General features: G+C 36.4%; 1 protein-coding gene across 27 annotated transcripts in view; it reads left to right on the forward strand.

The window, feature by feature from the left end:
* DST (dystonin) overlaps positions 1-21,208 on the forward strand; it is a 488,734-nt gene that overhangs the window by 298,311 nt on the left and 169,215 nt on the right. For 25 of the 27 annotated variants that reach the window (XM_015136594.3, XM_077999802.1, XM_015136600.3 and 22 more), the window contains 14 exons: positions 5,252-5,364; positions 5,464-5,570; positions 7,787-7,906; positions 10,275-10,370; positions 10,464-10,591; positions 13,938-14,031; positions 14,341-14,495; positions 15,840-16,302; positions 16,388-16,516; positions 16,672-16,749; positions 16,835-16,996; positions 17,083-17,187; positions 19,819-19,914; positions 20,482-20,607. In XM_015136594.3, the coding sequence (XP_014992080.3) occupies positions 5,252-5,364; positions 5,464-5,570; positions 7,787-7,906; positions 10,275-10,370; positions 10,464-10,591; positions 13,938-14,031; positions 14,341-14,495; positions 15,840-16,302; positions 16,388-16,516; positions 16,672-16,749; positions 16,835-16,996; positions 17,083-17,187; positions 19,819-19,914; positions 20,482-20,607 (1,972 nt within the window). Of the gene's footprint in view, positions 1-5,251; positions 5,365-5,463; positions 5,571-7,786; positions 7,907-10,274; positions 10,371-10,463; positions 10,592-11,864; positions 13,821-13,937; positions 14,032-14,340; positions 14,496-15,839; positions 16,303-16,387; positions 16,517-16,671; positions 16,750-16,834; positions 16,997-17,082; positions 17,188-19,818; positions 19,915-20,481; positions 20,608-21,208 lie in introns of those variants that run through there. The other 2 variants (XR_013416324.1, XM_015136622.3) reach the window with 1 other exon arrangement.

A 21,208-nucleotide genomic window follows, 5' to 3' on the forward strand; every position in this document is an offset into this window, starting at 1 on the left:
CAGTATTTATTAGTCCCTGTTGTTTTGTGATTGTTATTACTTTATAAGGTATCCCAGCTGGCAACATTATCAGAAGCTGAAGCTGAGGGCACATGAGAGCATAAGAGGGGAGGAGAACCTAGAAGCAGCAATGTGTGCTTTTTTGAAACTTTTATACTTCACCGCTATTTGTTGTCCTCACTCTGTGCCCACTTTCCAAATTGTTTTTTAGGAGAGACAAAGCCTTTAGGAAACCTTGAAAAGGTGTGTGCTTGTGTAGGATATGGGGAAGCAATGACATTGTACCCTGGTCCATGTGGATTTCAATAAGGATTCCAAAACTTGACTAGAAGCCATAGGTGGTGGTTTTGTCAGTAGAAATTAGTGAAAAGAGAAGGAACAAGTCTAGGATGAAAAATATCTCCAGGAATTTGAAGCACTGGTATGTCCCAGCCCCCATAGCTCATTTATTTCTTTATTATTTATTTAATCCTCAAAAGTTCATGTTTTAAGCTTTATGCTAGATATTGAGGACATAAACATGGACAAAACACAGGCTCTGCCTTCAGGAAGCCCATGGTTCAATATGAGAGATAGACAGATGTATGGTTATGAAAAATGTGGTAAATACAGAAATAAAGATAACAGATGGCATTTGGGAACAGAGGAAAGTACTTCCTGGAGGAAATGATGGTGGAACCGAGTCTACTGAAAGAATTCGAGTTGGCCAGGTAATATCATGTACAGGGGTGAGGTATGCAGTGGACATTTCTTGGGCAAAGAAAAGAGTCAGGAAAAACCTGACATGTGTCTGTTTTTGTATTGGAAAATGGGCTTTGCTCCTCTCCTTACCCCCAAGACTTATGAAAGGGAAATTTCTCAAACATAGGAAAGCAGATGCAGGGTAGCCAGAACCTTACTGTTTGTATCCACATAAATAACTATTGAGTGCCACTTGAGAGCCAGCATAACCTAACAGACTCTATGAATTTAAGTAACTTTATTTTTTCATCCTTAAAAAAAATCCCAATTTGGACTGTGGCCATTGATATTTCCCATATGTGTCTTTTCAGCTATTGTCACGTTTTTGGTTCAGGATTTGGTAACGTGGTGTCTGCACTAAAGTACTCTTCTCTTAGCTGACATTTTTCTCTTTCTCTTAGCTAACTTTAATTAGTGTCCCCTCTGCCATGTTTCCAAGAGTTTCCTTTCCAAGTGTTTTGATGTTGTTTCATGCTCCTTGCAGTTAAGTGTATTGATGTTTGACTTGATATATTGTGGAAGCCTTAGGTAGTCTGTTGTGCTAATCTTTTTTTTTTTTTTTTTGCGGCAAAGTCTCGCTCTGTCACCCAGGTTGGGGTGCAATGGTGTGATCTCGGCTCACTGCAACCTCTGCCTCCTGGGTCCCAGTGATTCTCCTGCCTCAGCCTCCCGAGTATCTGGGGTTACAGGCACACACCACCACACCCGGCTAATTTTTGTATTTTTAGTAGAGACTCGGTTTCACCGTGTTGTCCAGGCTGGTCTGGAATTCCTGACCTCAGGTGATCCGCCCGTCTCGGCCTCCCAAAGTGCTGGGATTACAGGCATGAGCCACTGTGCCCGGCCTGTTGTGCTAATCTTTAGCCATTTGTAAACACTGGGGAAGTCATGTGTTCCTGCAGAATCCTATTTAATTCTCATGCGAGCTAATGTATTAATAAAGTTTTGGAGTACTGAAATGTTACCTCGGAAGTATCTATGCCAAAAAAAAATCTCTCATGAAATTTTTATGTTCAGCTAGCTTTGGTTACCTGTTAGGGTAGGTGGTGATATCCTTATACTATATCCATACATATACCTATCTATACATGAATGCCAACTTGCCTGTATATGTATATATGCCTGTGGAGATACACACACACACACACACACACACACACACATATATATTTGGTCTAGAGGAGATTGCTGTTTTAAGATGGGTGTTGTATGAAAGATAAACATTACTTTTACCCAAAATTGTTTTGTATTATGACAATAGCATTTTTTGATACCTTTCTGCCCTATATTTTTAAAACAAATTAAAGGCACTAAGCTTGCATATAAGTGATTTGTAATTTTTTAGTCTTACTTCCAATTTCATTTTAAGACCTTTTCTTGGTTTTATACTTCCAATTTAAAATTTATGCTATCTTGTATTTTCTTTGTAAGCTACTTTTAATTGCTTATGAAAGAAAAGCTGGGATATAAACATGTTTAAAGAATTATAATGCATGATGATTGGGTCATTTTGAAAAGATAACATTATCATAGAATAATAAAAAAGTGAGAGAATGGCCTTTTTTTCCATAAAAAGACTAGCATTTATTACTTTAAGTGGCGAAGGATCACGTTATATGATTTTGAAAGGTTTCCATAAAACAGGCAAGTTACAATAGTTAATGTTCAACTATCTAAAATATAACATGAGAACATGGTCACTATAATATAGTCTAATGCTCTTCGGTTAGTCAAACCTAAGATGGAAAATACATTTCCTGTTAACATTCCACAAAAAGATGTTACAAAGAATGAAACCTTTAGAATGAAAGTATCTTTTATATGTGAAAAATAAATGAAGTTTTTGAAAGTTGTATTATCCCAGTGAGACTATGTATAAAGAAGGTGGTGGACAGGACACACACAGCACAGGCCTCTTCAAGATGCTTCAGGCAGGTAGAGGAAAGACAGATTTGAAAGACAAAGGGACCACCACTCTGTTAGGATATGAGCTAAGGGAGGAATAACCACTCTGTTAGGATATGAGCTAAGGGAGGAATAGCATTTCAAATACTATAGGCTATTACATTTTCATAGTGTTTTTTTGTGGTTTTTTGAGATAGACTTTCGCTCTTGTTGTCCATGCCGGAGTGCAGTGGCACGATCTCGGCAAGCGAATCTCCTGCCTCAGCCTCTGGAGTAGCTGGGATTACAGGCGCCTGCCACCATGCCCGGCTAGTTTTTGTATTTTTAGTAGAGACAGGGTTTCGCCATGTTGGTCTGGCTGGTATCAAACTCCAGACCTCAGGTGATCCACTCTCTTCAGCCTCCCAAATGCTGGGATTACAGGTATGAGCCACCGCACCCAGCTTTGTAGTGGTTTTAAAAGTTTTCCCTTTTCCCATTTTTGTTTAACTAATTTTCTTTATCTGCTGTCTTTTAGTGGAAGAAAACCATTTCGGTTTTTGTTCCATTAAAGTGTTAAACATCATGATAAAAGAGATGACTTACTCAGACTCATTGTATTCTACAGCTGCTTTTGTGTTGAAATGACTGTGTCATTCTGAAGGAAGTTTTATGTTTTATTCTCTTAGTTGAAAAACTTGATTCTTCAATGACTTTATTCATTCCCTCTGGGATTACTCAGTGTTTACTTTCTTTGCTAATGGCAGGGTTCTCATAATAACATGCCATATCTTGTTCTGAGATTTGGCAGACTTAGAAAGGCTGTTTTTTATTTCCCCAAAAGGTGCAAATTTTACAGAAACAAAACAATGTTTTAATGAAAGAACTTCAGATACTTGTTTTTGTCTAGACTGCTATACATACCTATTTAATAATCTTGAGGTTGGCAGATTCTTCAGTATGTTTCTATGTGAATAAAAAATGTTATTTTTAGGGGTCTGTCATTTACTTCCGTAGTTGTCAGTGGATTTATTGTTCCTATAATAATTGTAGAATCATTTTTGAGTGATTGTATTGATGGCAGATTGAAAACATTAAAGGATTTCCTAATAATTTCCTGGAATATGAGCATGTAGGTAATGGTAACGACATTTCCAGATTATGAACAGTGCAAAGTGATATAAAAGTATAAGATTTTCTTGAGAGGTCTGTTTACTCACCACAAAAGAGAGTTTTCTCACCACAAATTGCCATTTACCTTTCTAATATTAATGACTTATTTTCAAACAGCTTTTCGTATAAGCAGCCTGCCAAGTAGTATACAAAATAATTTGCATTTCATTTCTCCCACACTACCTTTGAGCCCTCCCACTCTTTCCGCGGTTCCCCAAATGATTATTTTGAGCAAACAAGAATGCTTGTGGAGCTTGTAGAGAGGCTTTCTTTGTAAGTTATCAACAGGCTCTTACTCAGTGATTTTTTTGGGTGGTGAGTACCACTCTTTTTGAAGGCTTTCCTGTTTCCACATTGTTCCTGTATTCTTTCAATGCTTTGTTTTTGAGATCCAAGTTTCCTAATTGGCTTCTAGTCTTGAGTGAAGTCTCCAATGTCCGTATTTTGCCACTTTCTCTATAAGAAGTATTTGAGGAATCTTTTTCTCTCTCATGTAGATAGAGCTAGCTTTGAAGTTTTTGCATGGTTTAGGGTGTTATGTAAATCTCACAAATTAGAAAGATATGAAGTCTGGTATGTGTGACTGTGTTGGGGGGGGCACATGCATACATGTGTGCTCGTGAAAACTTAAACTATTGCTTATTTTAGACATTCATTTACGATTCAGATTACTAAGGAACCAACCTACTTACCAGCTTATCAGTAGGTATTTGTTGAGGGTGTACTATATATCATTCTTTATTTCAGCAGAAGGATAAAAGACAAAATTTTTAAAATACATAGTACTTGCTATCTTGGAGTTGATTGTTTGGGAGAAACAACATGTACATGTACATGAAACAGTGAATTAATAGGGCAAGGAAGTCTAAGATTATCCTAAGTGCCATATCGTGTGGTGCAGGGTGGAAATACGAGTTCAGGGAACAGAGACAGACATAAGGGCTAGGAAGATCAGCCAGGCCCCACAGAGGATGTGGAGCTTGATTCTCCTTGGAAGAATGAATAGGATTATAGAAGATAGGTGACATGAAAGGGTATGGTGCAATGGGGAGGCCATGGACACAGTATTGTACTAAGCTACAAACTTTTTGTTTTTGAGGAGAAATACTGATAGGATGTTGGTTGGATTGGAAAGATGCTGTTGGAGTAGTATATAGCTTAAATCAGTTGAATAGAACAAATACTCATATGTATTCTGACTATGATATATTTGTAGACTTTGTTGAAATTTATGTATGTTCAAATTGTTATATTTTCCTTGTTATATTTGCTTTAGATACAAAAGTTTCTGAGATAAGTGAGCAATGTTAAATGTTTGATGAAAGTGTCTGCATTTTAACGCAGGCTTGGTATTAATATTAGCAGATGTTGTTATGTAAATGGAAACATATATAAATGTAATGTTGAATTGGCACATGAGAAAGCCTAATTAACACAGTGAATTTTTTCCTAGGCCGGACCTGATAGATATGAATACTGTTGCTGTTCAAAGCAACCTTGCAAATTTAGAGCATGCTTTTTATGTAGCAGAAAAAATTGGTGTTATAAGACTTCTGGACCCTGAAGGTGAGTTGTTTTCTTGATTATATGTGGACTGGCATGAAAGTCTGATCAAAAGTAATTTATCAACCTCGTGAAATAATTAATTTATGTTGCTGTTTTTAGATGTCGATGTCTCCTCACCTGATGAAAAATCAGTAATAACTTATGTATCATCTCTCTATGATGCATTTCCTAAAGTCCCTGAAGGTGGGGAAGGCATTGGTGCAAATGTGAGTATTGATTTTTCCACACTGGAAGCTGTTGATTCAGTAATGACCAATTGACTGCATTTACTGATAATGTTTTTTGCAGTTTTTGAATGTTGAATATATTTTAAAGAATTTGAGTTAATATGCTGTTTGATGAATTGATATTCTGTGTATTTCATGATATTATTCTACCATTAAATTTAAAGTATAACTCATTAAAATTTTTGTGTCATAAATAAAAGAGGCTATTTATAGTTACTGATAATTTTATAAATAAAAGTTTTAACTTTCTGAAAGTTAGAGTTTTCCATTTTTACCTGGGTGCTGTTTTACATTGCTGTGTTTGCTATCTTTTTGTATGTATAGAATATCTCACTTTTGAAAACAATTTCAAATTTGTTACCTCATACAATTCTATGAAATGTTGGCTAGATAACATTTTTAGGATTTAAAGGAGGGCTCCAGAGGAAAGTTATTGGATTTGACCAAAGTAGCAGAGCCACTTAGTAAGCAGGGAAGGTCTCTGACACATAGCTTTCAGCTCTTTATTAGTCTACTATTTCTTAAAGGTTTGTATAATTCACTTCAGTGATGCATTTTTTTTTTTTTTTGGTGGTTATGCTAACAAGTGCTTATGTATTTCTGGAAGAGAACAGGAAACCCTGTATGTGTCACATATTTGGGAAGGAGCCCCTTCACTTGGATTTCTGCCTTCCTCTTTGCAGATACCTTTTCCCCCTACATTACTTTGAAGATTTAGGAGCTCATCTTGGATTAGCTCCCTTGGATTAGGAGCTCCTTTTTCTGATTGCTTCTGTCAGTTCTGTGTGCTATTTCTAGACCTGTTTCCATATTCTTCCTCAGGTTCTTCTTTTCAAAGGCTTCATGCTTTTTGGGTCCCTGAGTAGCCTGTTCCCATGCTCATCCCTGACTATTCAGTGTTGAGTGTTGCTTCAGAGTGTTTCTTTTGGCCATCTCTTGCTGCTGCTTCTCACTACCTCCATGTTGATCCTGCTGCCTATCACTGCAGAACTAGGCTGATAGCTTTCTTACAGCTTTCCATCTCCATTTTGTTCTTCTTCCCACTGCCTCTGCACACTGTTGCCAAATTAATCTGTCTAAAACCTGATGTCTTTAGCTTGAAAATTTTCAGTGCCTACATATTCCTTGCAAAGTTAAATGCAATCTAGATATTCTGACATTTAAAACTGCATATATTTATTCTGTTTACCTACATTTTTTAGCTATGATTTCCCAATATGAACTGTTTACTGGTAGACAGGGCATTTCCAAGTCAGTGTCCTTACTCACTTGGGACTCCCCTTTTGTCCACTTTTTCAGCGCCCCTACTCACCTCCCCCCACCAATAATTACTTACCAGTCATTGCAGAACATCTCAGATGCTGCCTTTCCCAAGAAGCCTTTAGAAACTATTTTAAGGCACAGATGTGCTTGCCTGATTCTTATCTCAACTAGCATATACTACCCATTTCATTTATTTCAACATTTCAACACTTAATTAAATACTGCTCTTCATTTTGCCTGTTTATATTATGTATCTCTCTTGCCTTTGCATTTAGACAGTAACTTGACAATAGGTATTATGTCTTAAAGTATTTTTTTGTTATAACACTCAGCACAACCTTTGAACATAATAAGCATTCATCAAATACTTAAACAGAGCAGTTGGCAGCCTTCCAGTTTCCTCCATTTTTAAAGAGTTTGCCTAATGAGTTACTTGGATAATCCCACCATATACATTTCCTGTAGTTTGCGTACATATCTGGTTTCCTATATTGGGTAAGTCTTTTGAGTTTCAGATACATAGTAGATTTAGATCTAAAATAGTTGGCAAAGATGGCAACTAACTTGGCTTATGCAAGTTGTTACTCCCCCATCCTGAGCCCTGGTAAACACCCCAAACTGACTTTGGATTTTTTCTGTAGTGCTTAGATTGAGCCTCAAAAGCCTTCTAAATACAATACTCCAGGCAGCCCCTTTCTTTGGATCAGAATTGGCACTCATAAGGCTAGTGTTAGTGGCCAAATGTTGATAGCATCTTTTTAAAGGTGTTTATGTGACAGGAATTGGGGCTGGGTGAAAGTAAGAAAACATTTAGCTGGTTCTATCTGTCAGGCTTCAAATACATATGTTTACAGAATGACTTCCAACTAAATTGTCTTAGATATGAATGTTATCTACAGATGTGAACCTTTTCTATCATTTGATTGTTCTAGGATGTTGAAGTCAAATGGATTGAATACCAGAATATGGTGAACTACCTCATCCAATGGATTAGACACCATGTGACCACAATGTCTGAGAGAACATTTCCTAATAATCCTGTGGAACTGAAGGTTAGTGTCACTATAGAAATTACATAGGATTGATTCAATTATAAACCCTTAAGTAATGCTATAATAATTCTGTAATTTTAGAAATTCAACAAAAGTTGCCCTTGGAAAGCCATTAATAAGTAGGCAAAATTTTTGTTTACTCATCTTTCTTATTATACAGAGAAAATGGAGGTAAAACATTAACAGTTAAAACAGATTAGCTGTAGTCTCTCAGCTTTGGTTGAGAGGTTAAAGGTTTAATTTGACAGAGTCTCTGAAACTGACATTGTTGAATTGATTTTAGTACATAGGAAATGCTTGAAGTTCCCGGGGATGGCTGAGGTAGGAGGGCCCCTGGGAAGTACACACAAATGTGGCACTGGATTGGGGGTGTGCCTGTGGTTGAGTCCTATTAAAAACTGCTTCAGAGGGCATTTTTTGTGCAGGAAGAGGTACACACTGTATTTCACCATGAATTTGAAAATACATATCTGACTTCCAGTATAAGTGAATTTATGTTTTAGTAAAACATTTTCTAATAGTGAAAAACTTAGGGCACGCTTTTGAGGCAGACATTGCAGATATAAAAGCCATTATAAGCCGGGTGCAGTGGGTCATGCCTGTAATCCCAGCACTTTGGGAGGTCAAGGTGGGTGGATCACCTGAGATCAAGAGTTTTAGACTAGCCTGGCTAACATGGTAAAACACCATCTTTATTAAAAATGTAAAAATTAGCCTGGCATGGTGGCACACACTTGTAATCCCAGCTACTCAGAAGGCCGAAGCAGGAAAATCGCTTGAACCTGGGAGGTGGAGGTTGTAGTAAGCCGAGATCGCATCACTGCACTCCATCCTGGGTGAGAGAGCAAGACTCCATCTGAAAAAAAAAAAAAAGTCATTATAAATATGTAAACGTATTAAAGGGTAAGTTGTCTCTTTTGCATATGTGGTTTTATAATAGCAAGGTGGTCTACTTTATTTCTAGAAGCTGATAATGCGAATATTGCCTACAGAGCCTTACTTCCTTGGTTTGTAAACTTTATTTTCATGATCAAACTGGGATAGAGAAAACTGTAATAACCCAGGGTGAGCTCCATTAGAGTTACTCATTGTGCTCCTGCTTCCGTACAGAACATCTGTGGAACAGCTTTCATTCCCATTGCCACAGAGAGTTTGTCCTTGGCACGAATTTACTTGGCATCTGATGATATGATACTTTTTAAGTGTTCTCAAGCTGTTTGTGTGTGATGTTTCCCTACGTGGACATGTAATTTTCCAGGGCAGGAAAACTTTTCCCTACAACTACCATGTGGTGCCATGAACAGTGTTTAGCACATAGGAGCATTCGGTGCTTAATGACCAACAGACATCCTGAAACATTGCATTCTGATTTCAAAACAATTTTCAGATTTCATGTTCCAACACATTTATTTCCAAATGGATTTCTATTGTTCAGACCCTTGGATGAATTGTACTGGCTTCTGATTAGTGTAGATCCTTAGTTATAGAAGAAGTGATCAGAGTACTTGCTGATGACTAAAACAAGACATAGATTAGAAAAGAAAATACATCATGGGGAAATGCCAGATAATCGCATTAGCAGAACTTTGAATAGAATCTTTCAGAAATGTGTCATCCTAAAGATTTACAGGGTCTTGTTTTATAGCTACATGAATTAGAATGAAGTAATTAGTACACACTTATTTTATTAAATATGGAGATGCATTATCTACATAATTTTTATGAAGGTCCCTTTTAATAAATACGCTATATTTAAGAGGTTCCCAAATTAATATATACAAACTAGGTAATAATTTAATTATACAGTTGAAACTTCTGTAATAATAGCCCCATCAACTAATAGCATCTATCTTCATTTGTTTAAAAAAATATGTTTACATTGGCCGTTGGGATATTGAAACCAAATTTTAGCCCTTTCTGCTAAGAAGTTTTTTTTGAAGGATAGAACCATGCAATAGAAGAGAGTGGTTTTATTCCTTTGTTTATGGGAATTGCTTCAAATTATGTTTCCAAAGACTGAAAGCTAAAGTACAGCATTTGGGAAGTACATCTTTTAAAGGGTATGTTTTCTTGTTTGGAGGATGAGAGGTTTTTAGTAGAGCACTAGTAAACACTGCGTGGTTTATTATTATCCAGATCCCCGTGTGGCACTAAAGCGTGGCTCACATCAATAATTACACCCTCATCAAATTTTAGATAACCCACATCACCAACTGGCTGGAAATTGGTATTGTCTTTGAGTGTCAGTTTAACAAAGGAATTCCATTGACTGCATATGATACAGTACATAACACTTGAAATGGTGACTTAGTAAGATAATGAAAACAGATCTTTTAAGTTTGGTCCTTAATTGTCCTTTTTATTTTAGGCACTTTATAATCAGTATTTACAGTTTAAAGAAACAGAAATTCCACCAAAGGAGACAGAAAAATCAAAAATTAAACGCCTGTATAAATTATTAGAGGTAAGCTCAGGTTTGCTTTATATTGTCAAGCATAATCTTTGTTTTGTTTTGTTTTTATTTTTGCTTCACATTAAAGTTTTTTGTTTTCTCAAGATTTGGATAGAATTTGGACGCATCAAGCTCCTTCAAGGTTATCATCCAAATGACATAGAAAAAGAGTGGGGGAAACTCATTATTGCCATGCTTGAGAGAGAGAAGGCACTTCGTCCAGAAGTAGAAAGGTAGGCCAGAGGTGTTTTCTGCCATGAATATCAAGTGCAGAGGGGCCTCTGTGTTCTTGTGAAATAACTTAAGTTAAACCTCTGTTTACGTGGCCTTGGATAAGTCACTTAATCTTTCTGATCCTCCATTTTCTTATCTAGAAACTCTTCTAAGAGATTTTAAGGAGTCAATCAGTGAAGTAATATGTATATAAATGACCTGCTAGGCTGGATTGGTATGTGAAGTCTCATCTAATAAGGCTTTACAGTTTTAAAACCAGTCAAAATTACTTGTGATTTCTCATATTGACCTTAAGTCACCAGGGCCTGGATCTAAAAGCTTATAGGTCAACAATGAACTGATTTTATTTCTTATTACATTTTTTGCTATAGTTCTCTTTCCAAGGGGCAGTGGAAACCAAAATATAGCTTGCCTTCATTTAAAGGGTGATGGATGGCGTCTAGAACACACTCAATAAATGTTAGTTCAGGTTCCCTTTCTGCCACACTTCTACAAGTGCGTTTACTCCATGAAATCATCACTAGCTCGTTGTCATTTTGTCTCTCACTACACCCAGTTGCCTGGGAAGGTACCATTTAATCTTCAGGAAATGTTTGTTGGATGAATTTGTCTCCGTTACAGTCTTAACCTGGTACCTGGGTATTGTGATCTGTGTTCCTCATTAGCCATGATGTCTATAGGACCTAGACCTTGTAGGGTGTATTAGTCCATTCTCATGGTGCTAATAAAGACATGTCTGAGACTGGGTAATTTATAAAGTAAAGAGGTTTAATTGACTCACAGTTCCATATGGCTAGAGAGGCCTCACAATCATGGTGGAAGGCGAATGAGGAGCAACATCTTACATGTCAGCAGGCAAGAGCTTGTGCAGGGGAACTCCCATTTATAAAATCATCAGATCTCATAAGACTCATTCACTACTATGAGAACAGTATGGGGGAAATCGCCCCCATGACTCAATTATCTCCACCTGACCCCACCCTTGACATATGAGGATTATTACAATTCAAGGTGAGATTTGGGTGGGGACACAGGCAAACCATATTACAGGGTAAGGCCTGTGTGGTCAGACACACCTTTCCAGCCCCTTTGCTCTCTGCACAGCAGCTACACTGGCTGCTTTACACCTAAACATTCTCAGATCTCAGCTCCAACATTACTTTCTCAAGAAACTTTCCATAGTTTCCTAGGCTAGTTCAGATATCTTGCTTAAAATTCTCATGTTTACATGTATTGCTCCTTCATAGTGCTTATCTTGGTTGTATTTTTATATTTATTTCTGTTATTGCTTAAGGCTTGCCTGTTCCACAGATATGACCTCCAAAAAATGTGGAGAGAAACCCTTGTTTTTTTCTGTCCCTTGCATTGCCAGTGCTTTACACAGCGCCTGACACACATTAGAGGTGCTCAGTATTGTCATGTTCTCTGTGCCTTATACGTTGACTTCAAGATTCAACATTGTGGAATAATGCATAAAATAAATATATGAGAGCAAGTCTAACATGTCAGTCCTTTATTAAATTACTAATTACGTTTATGTTAAAGTGTAATAATATGTGTACGTAACTGGATTATTAAAACCAAAACAAGCCAGAAATATACAGGATGCAGCTTTTACGGAAGAGGTAATTCTGGGTGATTAAAATGAGATACTACATTAATCATTTGAAATAATGGAGAAGTATTCCAGAGAATACAGAGTAGATTTTTAGGCATCAGAACAGTAGCTGAATTTTAAGATATGTTCATAAAAGAAGGCAGAGAGTGGTTGAGAGTTCAGGGCCTAGAAGCCACTCAATTTTAAATTAGATTATTAGCTCAGCCTGCCAAGTTGTATGATCTTAGACAAATTCTTTAACTGTTTAAGCCTCGGTTTCCTCATTTGTAAACAGGATGTAATAGTGCTTACTACATTAGGTGGTTATGAGATGAGTTATGTATCTAAAATGATTAATTTATTGCACATAATAATTACTTAATAAATGCTAGGTTCCACTGTTATTGTTTTGAGCTGTTCTGCTCACTCACTGTATTTGATGTGGTACTCTCACACTTGATCTTAGCCAACAGGCTGAGAAGCGATTGATGTGTCACTCTCAAGTTTCCCCTTTCTTGATCCCTGAAAAGAAAAATATCTATTCTTAGAGTGGAGAAGTAACAGTATTATTGGAGGTAGGAAAATATTTAGGAGCCTGGTTGGATAAATGCCTTCATGTTTCTTCATGCAAGTTTTTTGGCATTGTCTATGTATTGCGAATAATAGCTATGTGGCATGGAAGTATATGAAAAACAAATGGAAAAGAGACAGCGTTCTTATGCCATGTAATACCCTATAGAATGGAAAAACAAGCACAGACAAATTTGTAAGCATTGCTTCAGTATTCTACTTGGCACTTTATAGAAGGTTTAGAAGTAACATTACTGGGAGCATGTCATATAAAGAAAAGTAAATTGATATTTTTCCATTAATTTAACCTAATAAACAAATGACATGGTGGTTAAAATGGAACTGTGCTTTCTTCTTATCAAATTCATTTGTTTATAGGTACTTCATAATTTCTAGCTGTTTGCCTTCCTTACATTATTCAGCACAGACCTGGTCTTTTCGGAAGTCAGACTATGACTGGATATTTGTGTTCTTTTAGCTAATGATTGGTATTGCCAGAATAATCTTTACTAGTTATCCTGGACATCTGTGAGGCATCTGAGTTGTTTTTTAGGTGGTTGCAATTGGATGACTCTTAGTGCAAATATTTGGCATATCCTTTGCAGTGACGCCCAATCTGCCTGCTTTGTTCATACTTGTAGGGTTTTAATACAAGCTACAAAAGGCAAACCTCAGCTAGCAAGCGAATGGCTTTAGGCTAGATTCTTTTGAATAGTTATCAGCATATTATTTGCTGTGTGTTACATATGCATGTTGAAGCATATTTAAGGAGCCATTAAAAGCTGTAATATTCAGCTGCCACTTTTCACCGTTAGAAGTAGAGCTTTTTCCAGACCTCCTACCTTTCAGTCTACTTTGAATGATCAAAGAAAGAACATAGTTTCAGGAATAAAAATGCACAGTAGTAGTTATAGTTACCGTAGCAGTGATTCTGTGTTTAGTAACACTACCAGCACTCGAACCAGTCTTGATTCGAATGAAAATCTTCTCTCGGTTCATTATGGTCCAACACTGATCAACTCTTGCATTAGCTTCGGCAATGAATCCTTTGATGGACGCAGGTATTGAATCATTGGTGTGGGATTGTGTTTACTTTTTGATGGGCAGCACTTTTCAGGAATGGTGAGCTCTTTGACTTCAAAGGGAAAAGCTTTATTTTATTTTGTCTCATCTTTTAGGTTAGAAATGTTGCAACAGATTGCCCACCGAGTTCAGAGGGACAGTGTCATCTGTGAAGACAAACTAATACTTGCTCGAAATGCTCTTCAGTCTGTAAGTTAATTTTAAGAGCCATTGAAGTTGTGGTGTAGAGGATTCACTGTGCGTTTGGATGAACTAAAACTTTTGCATAATGTTTGGTTGATTCTTGGTACTATTCTCCACTGAAACTTAAAGTTTGTTAAAGATTGTGATTGGTGTTTGCTCTCTGAGAGACAAGAAGAGGGAAAACATGTTTTTGAACCAACAAGGAAAACTAAAGAAAGCCCAAGTAGGCTTCTGTTCCAATATTTGATGTTTTATATTTGAGGTCGTTTTTAAACTTGTTTCACAGAATTAATACTGCGTTCTTCTAAAATACAGGATTCTAAAAGATTAGAATCAGGAGTGCAGTTTCAGAATGAAGCAGAAATTGCCGGGTATATACTTGAATGTGAGAACCTTTTACGCCAGCATGTAATTGATGTACAGATTCTTATTGATGGAAAATACTACCAGGCAGATCAATTGGTACAGAGGTAAGAGTGCTACTTATTCTTTCTCTGTCCTTTTTTTGTATAACTGTTTCATGGGCATTTGAAATAGGAATGTAGAATATGAAAATTTTATGAAATATATTTCTTTGCTCTTTTGTAGTTGAAAGTGTGTGTCACATTTTTGTATATTTTGGTGTTTAAGTAGATATTTGTTTTTTAAAGATTAGCAATAGAAAAAATATTTTATGGTACATATAATACTGCTGCAGGAGCTAACTCATTAAAATGAATCCACTAGATGTATGTATGTTATATACATACATTTACATATATTTAAAGTATTCATGGGATGTTTGAAAGAGAAAAAATGTAAGACAGTGTCTTTTTTTTTTTTTTTTTTTTTTGAGATGCAGTTTTGCTCTGTCACCCAGGCTGGAGTGCAGTGGTACGATCTCGGCTCACTGCAACCTCTGCCTCCTGGCTTCAGGTGATTCTCGTGTCTCAGTCTCCCTAGTAGCTGGGATTATAGGCACCCACCACCATGCCTGGCTAATTTTTTGTATTTTTAGTGGAGACGGGGTTTCACTGTGTTCACCAGGCTGGTCTTGTACTCCTGACCTTAAGTGATCCACCTGCCTTGGCCTCCCAAAATGCTGGGATTATAGGCATGAGCCTCCGTGCCTGGCCAAAAAGTGTCATTTTTAATTCAGCTTTTTAGTTTTCGGTTTATCCTATTATGAAAATGTTCATAACAAAATCTTGAAAGAAAATATGTGTATGAAAACCTTTGTCACTGAGAAGTGTGTGTTTGGGGGTAGGTATGGAATATTTCAGGCTATAGTTTCTCTCTCTCTTTCTCTCTCTCTTTCTGTGTGTGTGAGTATGAATGTATAAATGCAAAAATTTTAAATGATCCTTTGACCCGGTAATTTCACCTTTAGGAATCGATAGTAATTCTAAATATGAAAAATATATACATAAATGTAAAATTGATCATATGCTATAGTAATTGTATTCATTATAAATGATAGTTATAAAGACAAATAAGATTGAAAGTCCTCATAGTACAGTGCTCATTGAAAAAAATCATGATGCAAAATTTTACCAATATAACTACAATTATCTCCTCATTTTTCTTGTTTATATTTTTGAGCAATTTTGGCATACTGAAAAATTGAGTGAAGAATACAGAGTTCCCATATGCTCCCTTATACCTCCCTCTTCCCCTGTTATTTACGTCTTGCATTAGTGTGGCACATTTGCTAAAACTGATAAGCCAATATTGATACATCATTATTAACTAAAGCCTATAATTTACATTAGAGTTCACTCTTTGTGACAAGTGCCTTTTGTATTTCACCTTATCCCTTTGGATTTTCTTTTCAGGGTTGCAAAACTGCGTGATGAAATTATGGCCTTAAGAAACGAATGTTCTTCTGTGTACAGCAAAGGACGCATGCTGACAACAGAACAGACAAAGCTCATGATATCAGGAATCACTCAAAGTTTAAACTCAGGATTTGCGCAGACCTTACACCCTAGTCTCACCTCAGGGCTGACCCAGAGTTTAACACCTTCCCTAACCTCTTCTAGTATGACTTCTGGCCTGTCATCAGGGATGACTTCCCGCCTGACTCCATCTGTCACTCCAGCTTATACACCTGGTTTCCCATCAGGATCAGTTCCAAATTTCAGTTCAGGAGTAGAGCCAAATTCACTGCAAACTCTGAAGCTGATGCAGATCCGAAAACCCCTTCTAAAGTCTTCTTTGCTAGATCAAAATTTAACAGAAGAGGAAATCAACATGAAATTTGTTCAGGATCTTTTGAACTGGGTTGAAGAGATGCAGGTAAAACAGAGTTTACTTTACCTGAGTGTTTCCGTCTTTATTGTTAGCAATTTCTTTTCTAAACTTAGTATTTTACTGTTTGAAGGTACAGCTGGACCGCACTGAATGGGGCTCAGATTTGCCAAGTGTTGAAAGCCATTTAGAAAATCATAAAAATGTTCATAGAGCTATTGAAGAATTTGAATCTAGCCTCAAAGAAGCTAAAATCAGTGAGGTATGTGAATTTAAAATTTGTATATATTTTGTTTTAGTTTACTCTTGTTTTGCTTTTTACATAAAGACCCTGTAAATCAATAATAGATACATTAAGTGTGAGTCAGAATTCCTTCAGATTCCTAACTGGAGTGTCTTTTTAATCTCATGTTATAGATTCAAATGACAGCACCTCTTAAACTGACTTATGCAGAGAAGTTGCACAGATTAGAGAGTCAGTATGCAAAACTCTTGGTAAGTTTTTTTTTTTTAAACCTTCTGTTTCCCTTATCTATATTTGGCAAAAACATGATTCTTATGATGTTTTTCCTTACTAAAGAATACATCCAGGAATCAGGAACGGCACCTTGATACACTCCATAATTTTGTAAGTCGTGCGACTAATGAACTTATTTGGTTGAATGAAAAAGAAGAGGAGGAAGTTGCTTATGACTGGAGTGAGAGAAACACCAACGTAGCTAGGAAAAAAGATTATCATGCTGTAAGTACACCCTTTGTACTTGCATACTAGGGTTGCATTTTAGGTTTATATATTTTTCTAACACACTTCTTAATTCTTTCTTGAAGGAGTTAATGAGAGAACTTGATCAAAAGGAAGAAAATATTAAATCAGTTCAAGAGATAGCAGAGCAGCTACTTCTAGAAAACCATCCAGCCCGGTTGACTATTGAGGTAAGCTGGACAGTGTAATGGTGTTGGTTGAATATTGATATGATTATTTCCCTTCAGATTCTTTTGTTGCGGAGCAGTTGAAAATTACAAACCATCTAACTTTTATTAAAACCTGGCTCAAAAATAATGTTTCTGACAAATTGTACTGACTGCCTTCTGTTCTCTGGCTCTAAGTATGTCACCCATCACTTAGAATAAAAGTACCCTTGTCAGTCTCTGTGGCTGAGAAGATGTATTACTGTAAATATAAATACCTTTATATGTATACCTTCTCTATATAAGCATTGCCATATTATTTATTACTGATTGTGTAACATTGCACAAGTGACATAGTCTTGCCAAGCCTCATTTTCCTACCAGAAATGGGAGAAATTACCTCTAATCCATAGAGTTGTGATGAGAATAAGAAGGAAATAATTTACTCTTATTGCTTAGTATAGTTTTTGGTACATTATGTGTTCTCAAAAAAATACCAGCTGTTATGATTCAGTTTACTACTTTTATTTATGCTCTGGTTTTGTGAGGTGTATTGGGACAGCATCGTGACAAGGCTTTGTAATGTGCAGTGAACATTTCAAATTCAGAAGTGGAAAATTGAGATGGGATTTATCAGGTTGCCTGTGCAGTTGGAACAATGTTTTAAATTGTATATTAGACAGAGTTAGTGACTTTCTGAATGGAGGATGGGGGGTTATGTAAGAAAGTAGGGATTGTCACACATGGGCTTAGGGATTGTCATTCATAGGCAGTCAGATGTGATATTTTGCCAGAGGAAAAAAAATGATGCTTGTCCTGAAAGTTGTCATGCTTCAAACTCACAATTGAGGAAAGGAATCTGATAGGTTCGCTGAAATCATAATAACTCAAAATATTAGTATAATTCTAGGCTCATCAGGAAGTTTTAGGGATGGTATGTATGATCTTTTATATAAAATACAGTTTTGTGTCTACATGAAATGTCACATATGAATGTTAAAAACGTAGAAGAGTAGGGAACCTTTTGGGAAAGGAAAGTAGAATAATGGAGGGCCTGGTATGTGGTTTTGTACACTAATAAACTAAAAAGAGAGTATTTCTTAGGGTAGAGAGATGAAAACTGTTAGGAAATACGATTATGGGCCAAGAATTTTGATGGGAATGGAACATGTGAATGTCACTCTGATCACTTTTATGTAGAAATTATAATTTAATTAATGAAAAATTTCTCAAGTAAAATGAAACCTTGGTCATCTTTATGATCCCATTGGCCTATCCAGTGTCTTGTGTGGGTACATGGATAATATTTAGTTAATTATCAATACTGTTTCATGTTTTATATGAAAAAAGAATATATGATACATGTTTTCTAGCCAATTTACTGAAAGTAGCTTAATTTGAGGTAGAATATGATCATGATATGTTGCCAGATTTTCAATGCCGCATCATACATTCCATTCGGAAACGCTGCCTAACTATAGCTCAGCAGGAATGAGCTTTTCCAAAAGGAGGAAAAATGACAGGCTTACTTAAAAGTCATTAAAGCATCTCGAGTGCCCTCTTCTGGAAATCAGTGAATTGCACCTTAAATAGAAAAGAATATTTCATGTTTCCTTAAGGAAGTAGGTATCCTTTCTACAATATTGTTTACATGAAAGATACACTCTGTATTGAATTAAAGTTCAAGAAACACATTTTTAAAATAAAAATAAAAATTCCTAGTATTTTCATCATTATAATTTCAGAATTACACTGATTTGGGAGTACACACATTTCCTTTTCCACCCTCCCCAAACCTTACCCCAGCAAAAACAAAGAGAAAACTACATAACCATGTATTTCTGTGTTAGAAGGTATATTTTATGATCTAGCACCATAAAAATTCAGAGAAAGGAGAGATGAATGTGCCACAAAAGAAAACATACCGGAGGATTCCACAAAGCAGATGTAAGAGCTGGTGGCAAAGGAGTCAAGCGTTGGTTTTGTAGATAGGAGGGATAGCTTGCATTTATTTTAGTTTTTAAATATTTTTTTCCCGTAGCAAGAGTTAATTTTTTTCTTACATTTTAAGAAGAAATTTCAAGAAGCTTAAAATTGAAAATAAATCAACTTGCGTGGTTTAAAAATTTATATTTTAACTTTAGGACTGACTTTGTATAAGTGAGAAGACTTAGATAAGAGGAAAATTGTACTGCCCTGATTTTCTTTTTTTCTTTTTTTCTTTTTGAGATGGAGTTTCACTCTTGTTCCCCAGGCTGGAGTGCAGTGGCGCAATCTTGGCTTACTGTAACCTCCACCTCGTGGGTTCAGGCAATTCTCCTGCCTTGCCTCCCGAGTAGCTGGGATTACAGGCATGTGCCACCACACCTGGCTAATTTTTGTATTTTTAGTAGAGACAGGATTTCACCATGTTGGCCAGGCTGGTCTTGAACTCCGGACCTCAGGTGATCCGCCTGCCTCAGCCTCCCAAAGTGTTGGGACTACAGGCATGAGCCACCATGCCCAGTCACTGCCTTGATATTCAAGTCTTATTCTGCCAAAACAATTGGTCATCTATTTAGATAGTGGAGTTAGCATTTAGAAGCATCAGTATCAAAAGGTATGTGTGCCTTGTTTCTCTCCAGTTAGTATTGATGGCTCTGTTTTATCTTTAAGGCCTACAGAGCAGCAATGCAGACGCAGTGGAGCTGGATCTTACAGCTCTGCCAGTGTGTGGAGCAGCACATAAAGGAGAACACTGCGTATTTTGAGGTATGTGAGTAGAATCATAACTTCGATAAAATCGTAACTTCCATATATATATATATAATGTGAATTGTTTCCTTTGTAGGCTGGAAGAGTTGGTTTTATGTCCTATGAGATAGATTGAAGTATTCTGTTAATGCAGGAATCCTTTAAAAATCTCTTAAGATATCCTAAAATCTTTGTTCTACTCTACAAATGTGTCTCTTATTTAGGAACTGTTTTCATATAGAGAATCAACCAGCTATAACTGCTGAACTTCTAAAATCATAGAAGTTTTTAAGTATTCTTGGAATTTCACTCCTACTTAAAAATTGTTTAAATCTTAATTTAAAACAGACCTTCAGTCAAAATAATAGAGAGTCAAAACATCATATACACATAAGTTTTGGACACTATTCAACTTCAAGGGTTATTCTTTGGTCCAAGGAAGGATGTGACTATTAAGCTATCTTGTGCTTTTATTCTGTTCTCACTTCTGAGGGGTACACATAGGACCTTGGTTTTGGAGGGTGACAGCTGTGTGCTTTGCTGGTATTTAACATACTTTAACTGCCAGGTTTCTTCTTTCCTTAGTTTTTCAATGATGCCAAAGAAGCTACTGATTACCTAAGGAATCTAAAAGATGCCATTCAGCGGAAGTACAGCTGCGATAGATCAAGCAGCATTCACAAGCTAGAAGACCTTGTTCAGGAATCAATGGTACTAATACAAAACCTATGCATTTTATAAGTATGCATAAGTGATTAGATTAGTGTTTTACATGAGCAGAACTTTGTATTTTATTGGCACTCTTGATATTTCCCACTAATTCAATTACACATTTGCACATTCAGTTTTAGTATTCTTTTGGCAACAAATACAACAAAAGTGTTTTTTTATGTGATAGCTTTGATATTTTAAGATGGTTTTATAGTGGGGTGTGTGTGTGTGTGTGTGTGTGCACGTGTGTGTTTAGTCATTCATTCTGCAAATACTTTTTAAGTTCTTAATATATCCTGGGCACTGTTTTAGGTTCTAGAGCTACAGCAGTGAACAAAGCAGACAAGAATCTCTACCATTATGCTTACATGCTAGAGAGGGAGTTAGACAATAAATAGGATAAATAAGTAAAATTTGTATAATATGTTAGGTAGCGTAAATGTCAAAGAAGAAAAAGAAAACCAAACAAACCAAAGAAAGGAAGAGGGATACAAGACAGGGTGGAGGGGGAATGATTGAAAATTTAGACTAGGTAGTCAGAGAAGACTTTTCTGATGAAGCTTAATTTGTGTGAAGTGCTGAAGGCATGGAGAGTACAAGT

Source organism: Macaca mulatta, chromosome 4 (genome assembly GCF_049350105.2).
Source record: "Macaca mulatta isolate MMU2019108-1 chromosome 4, T2T-MMU8v2.0, whole genome shotgun sequence".
NCBI lineage: Eukaryota > Metazoa > Chordata > Mammalia > Primates > Cercopithecidae > Macaca > Macaca mulatta.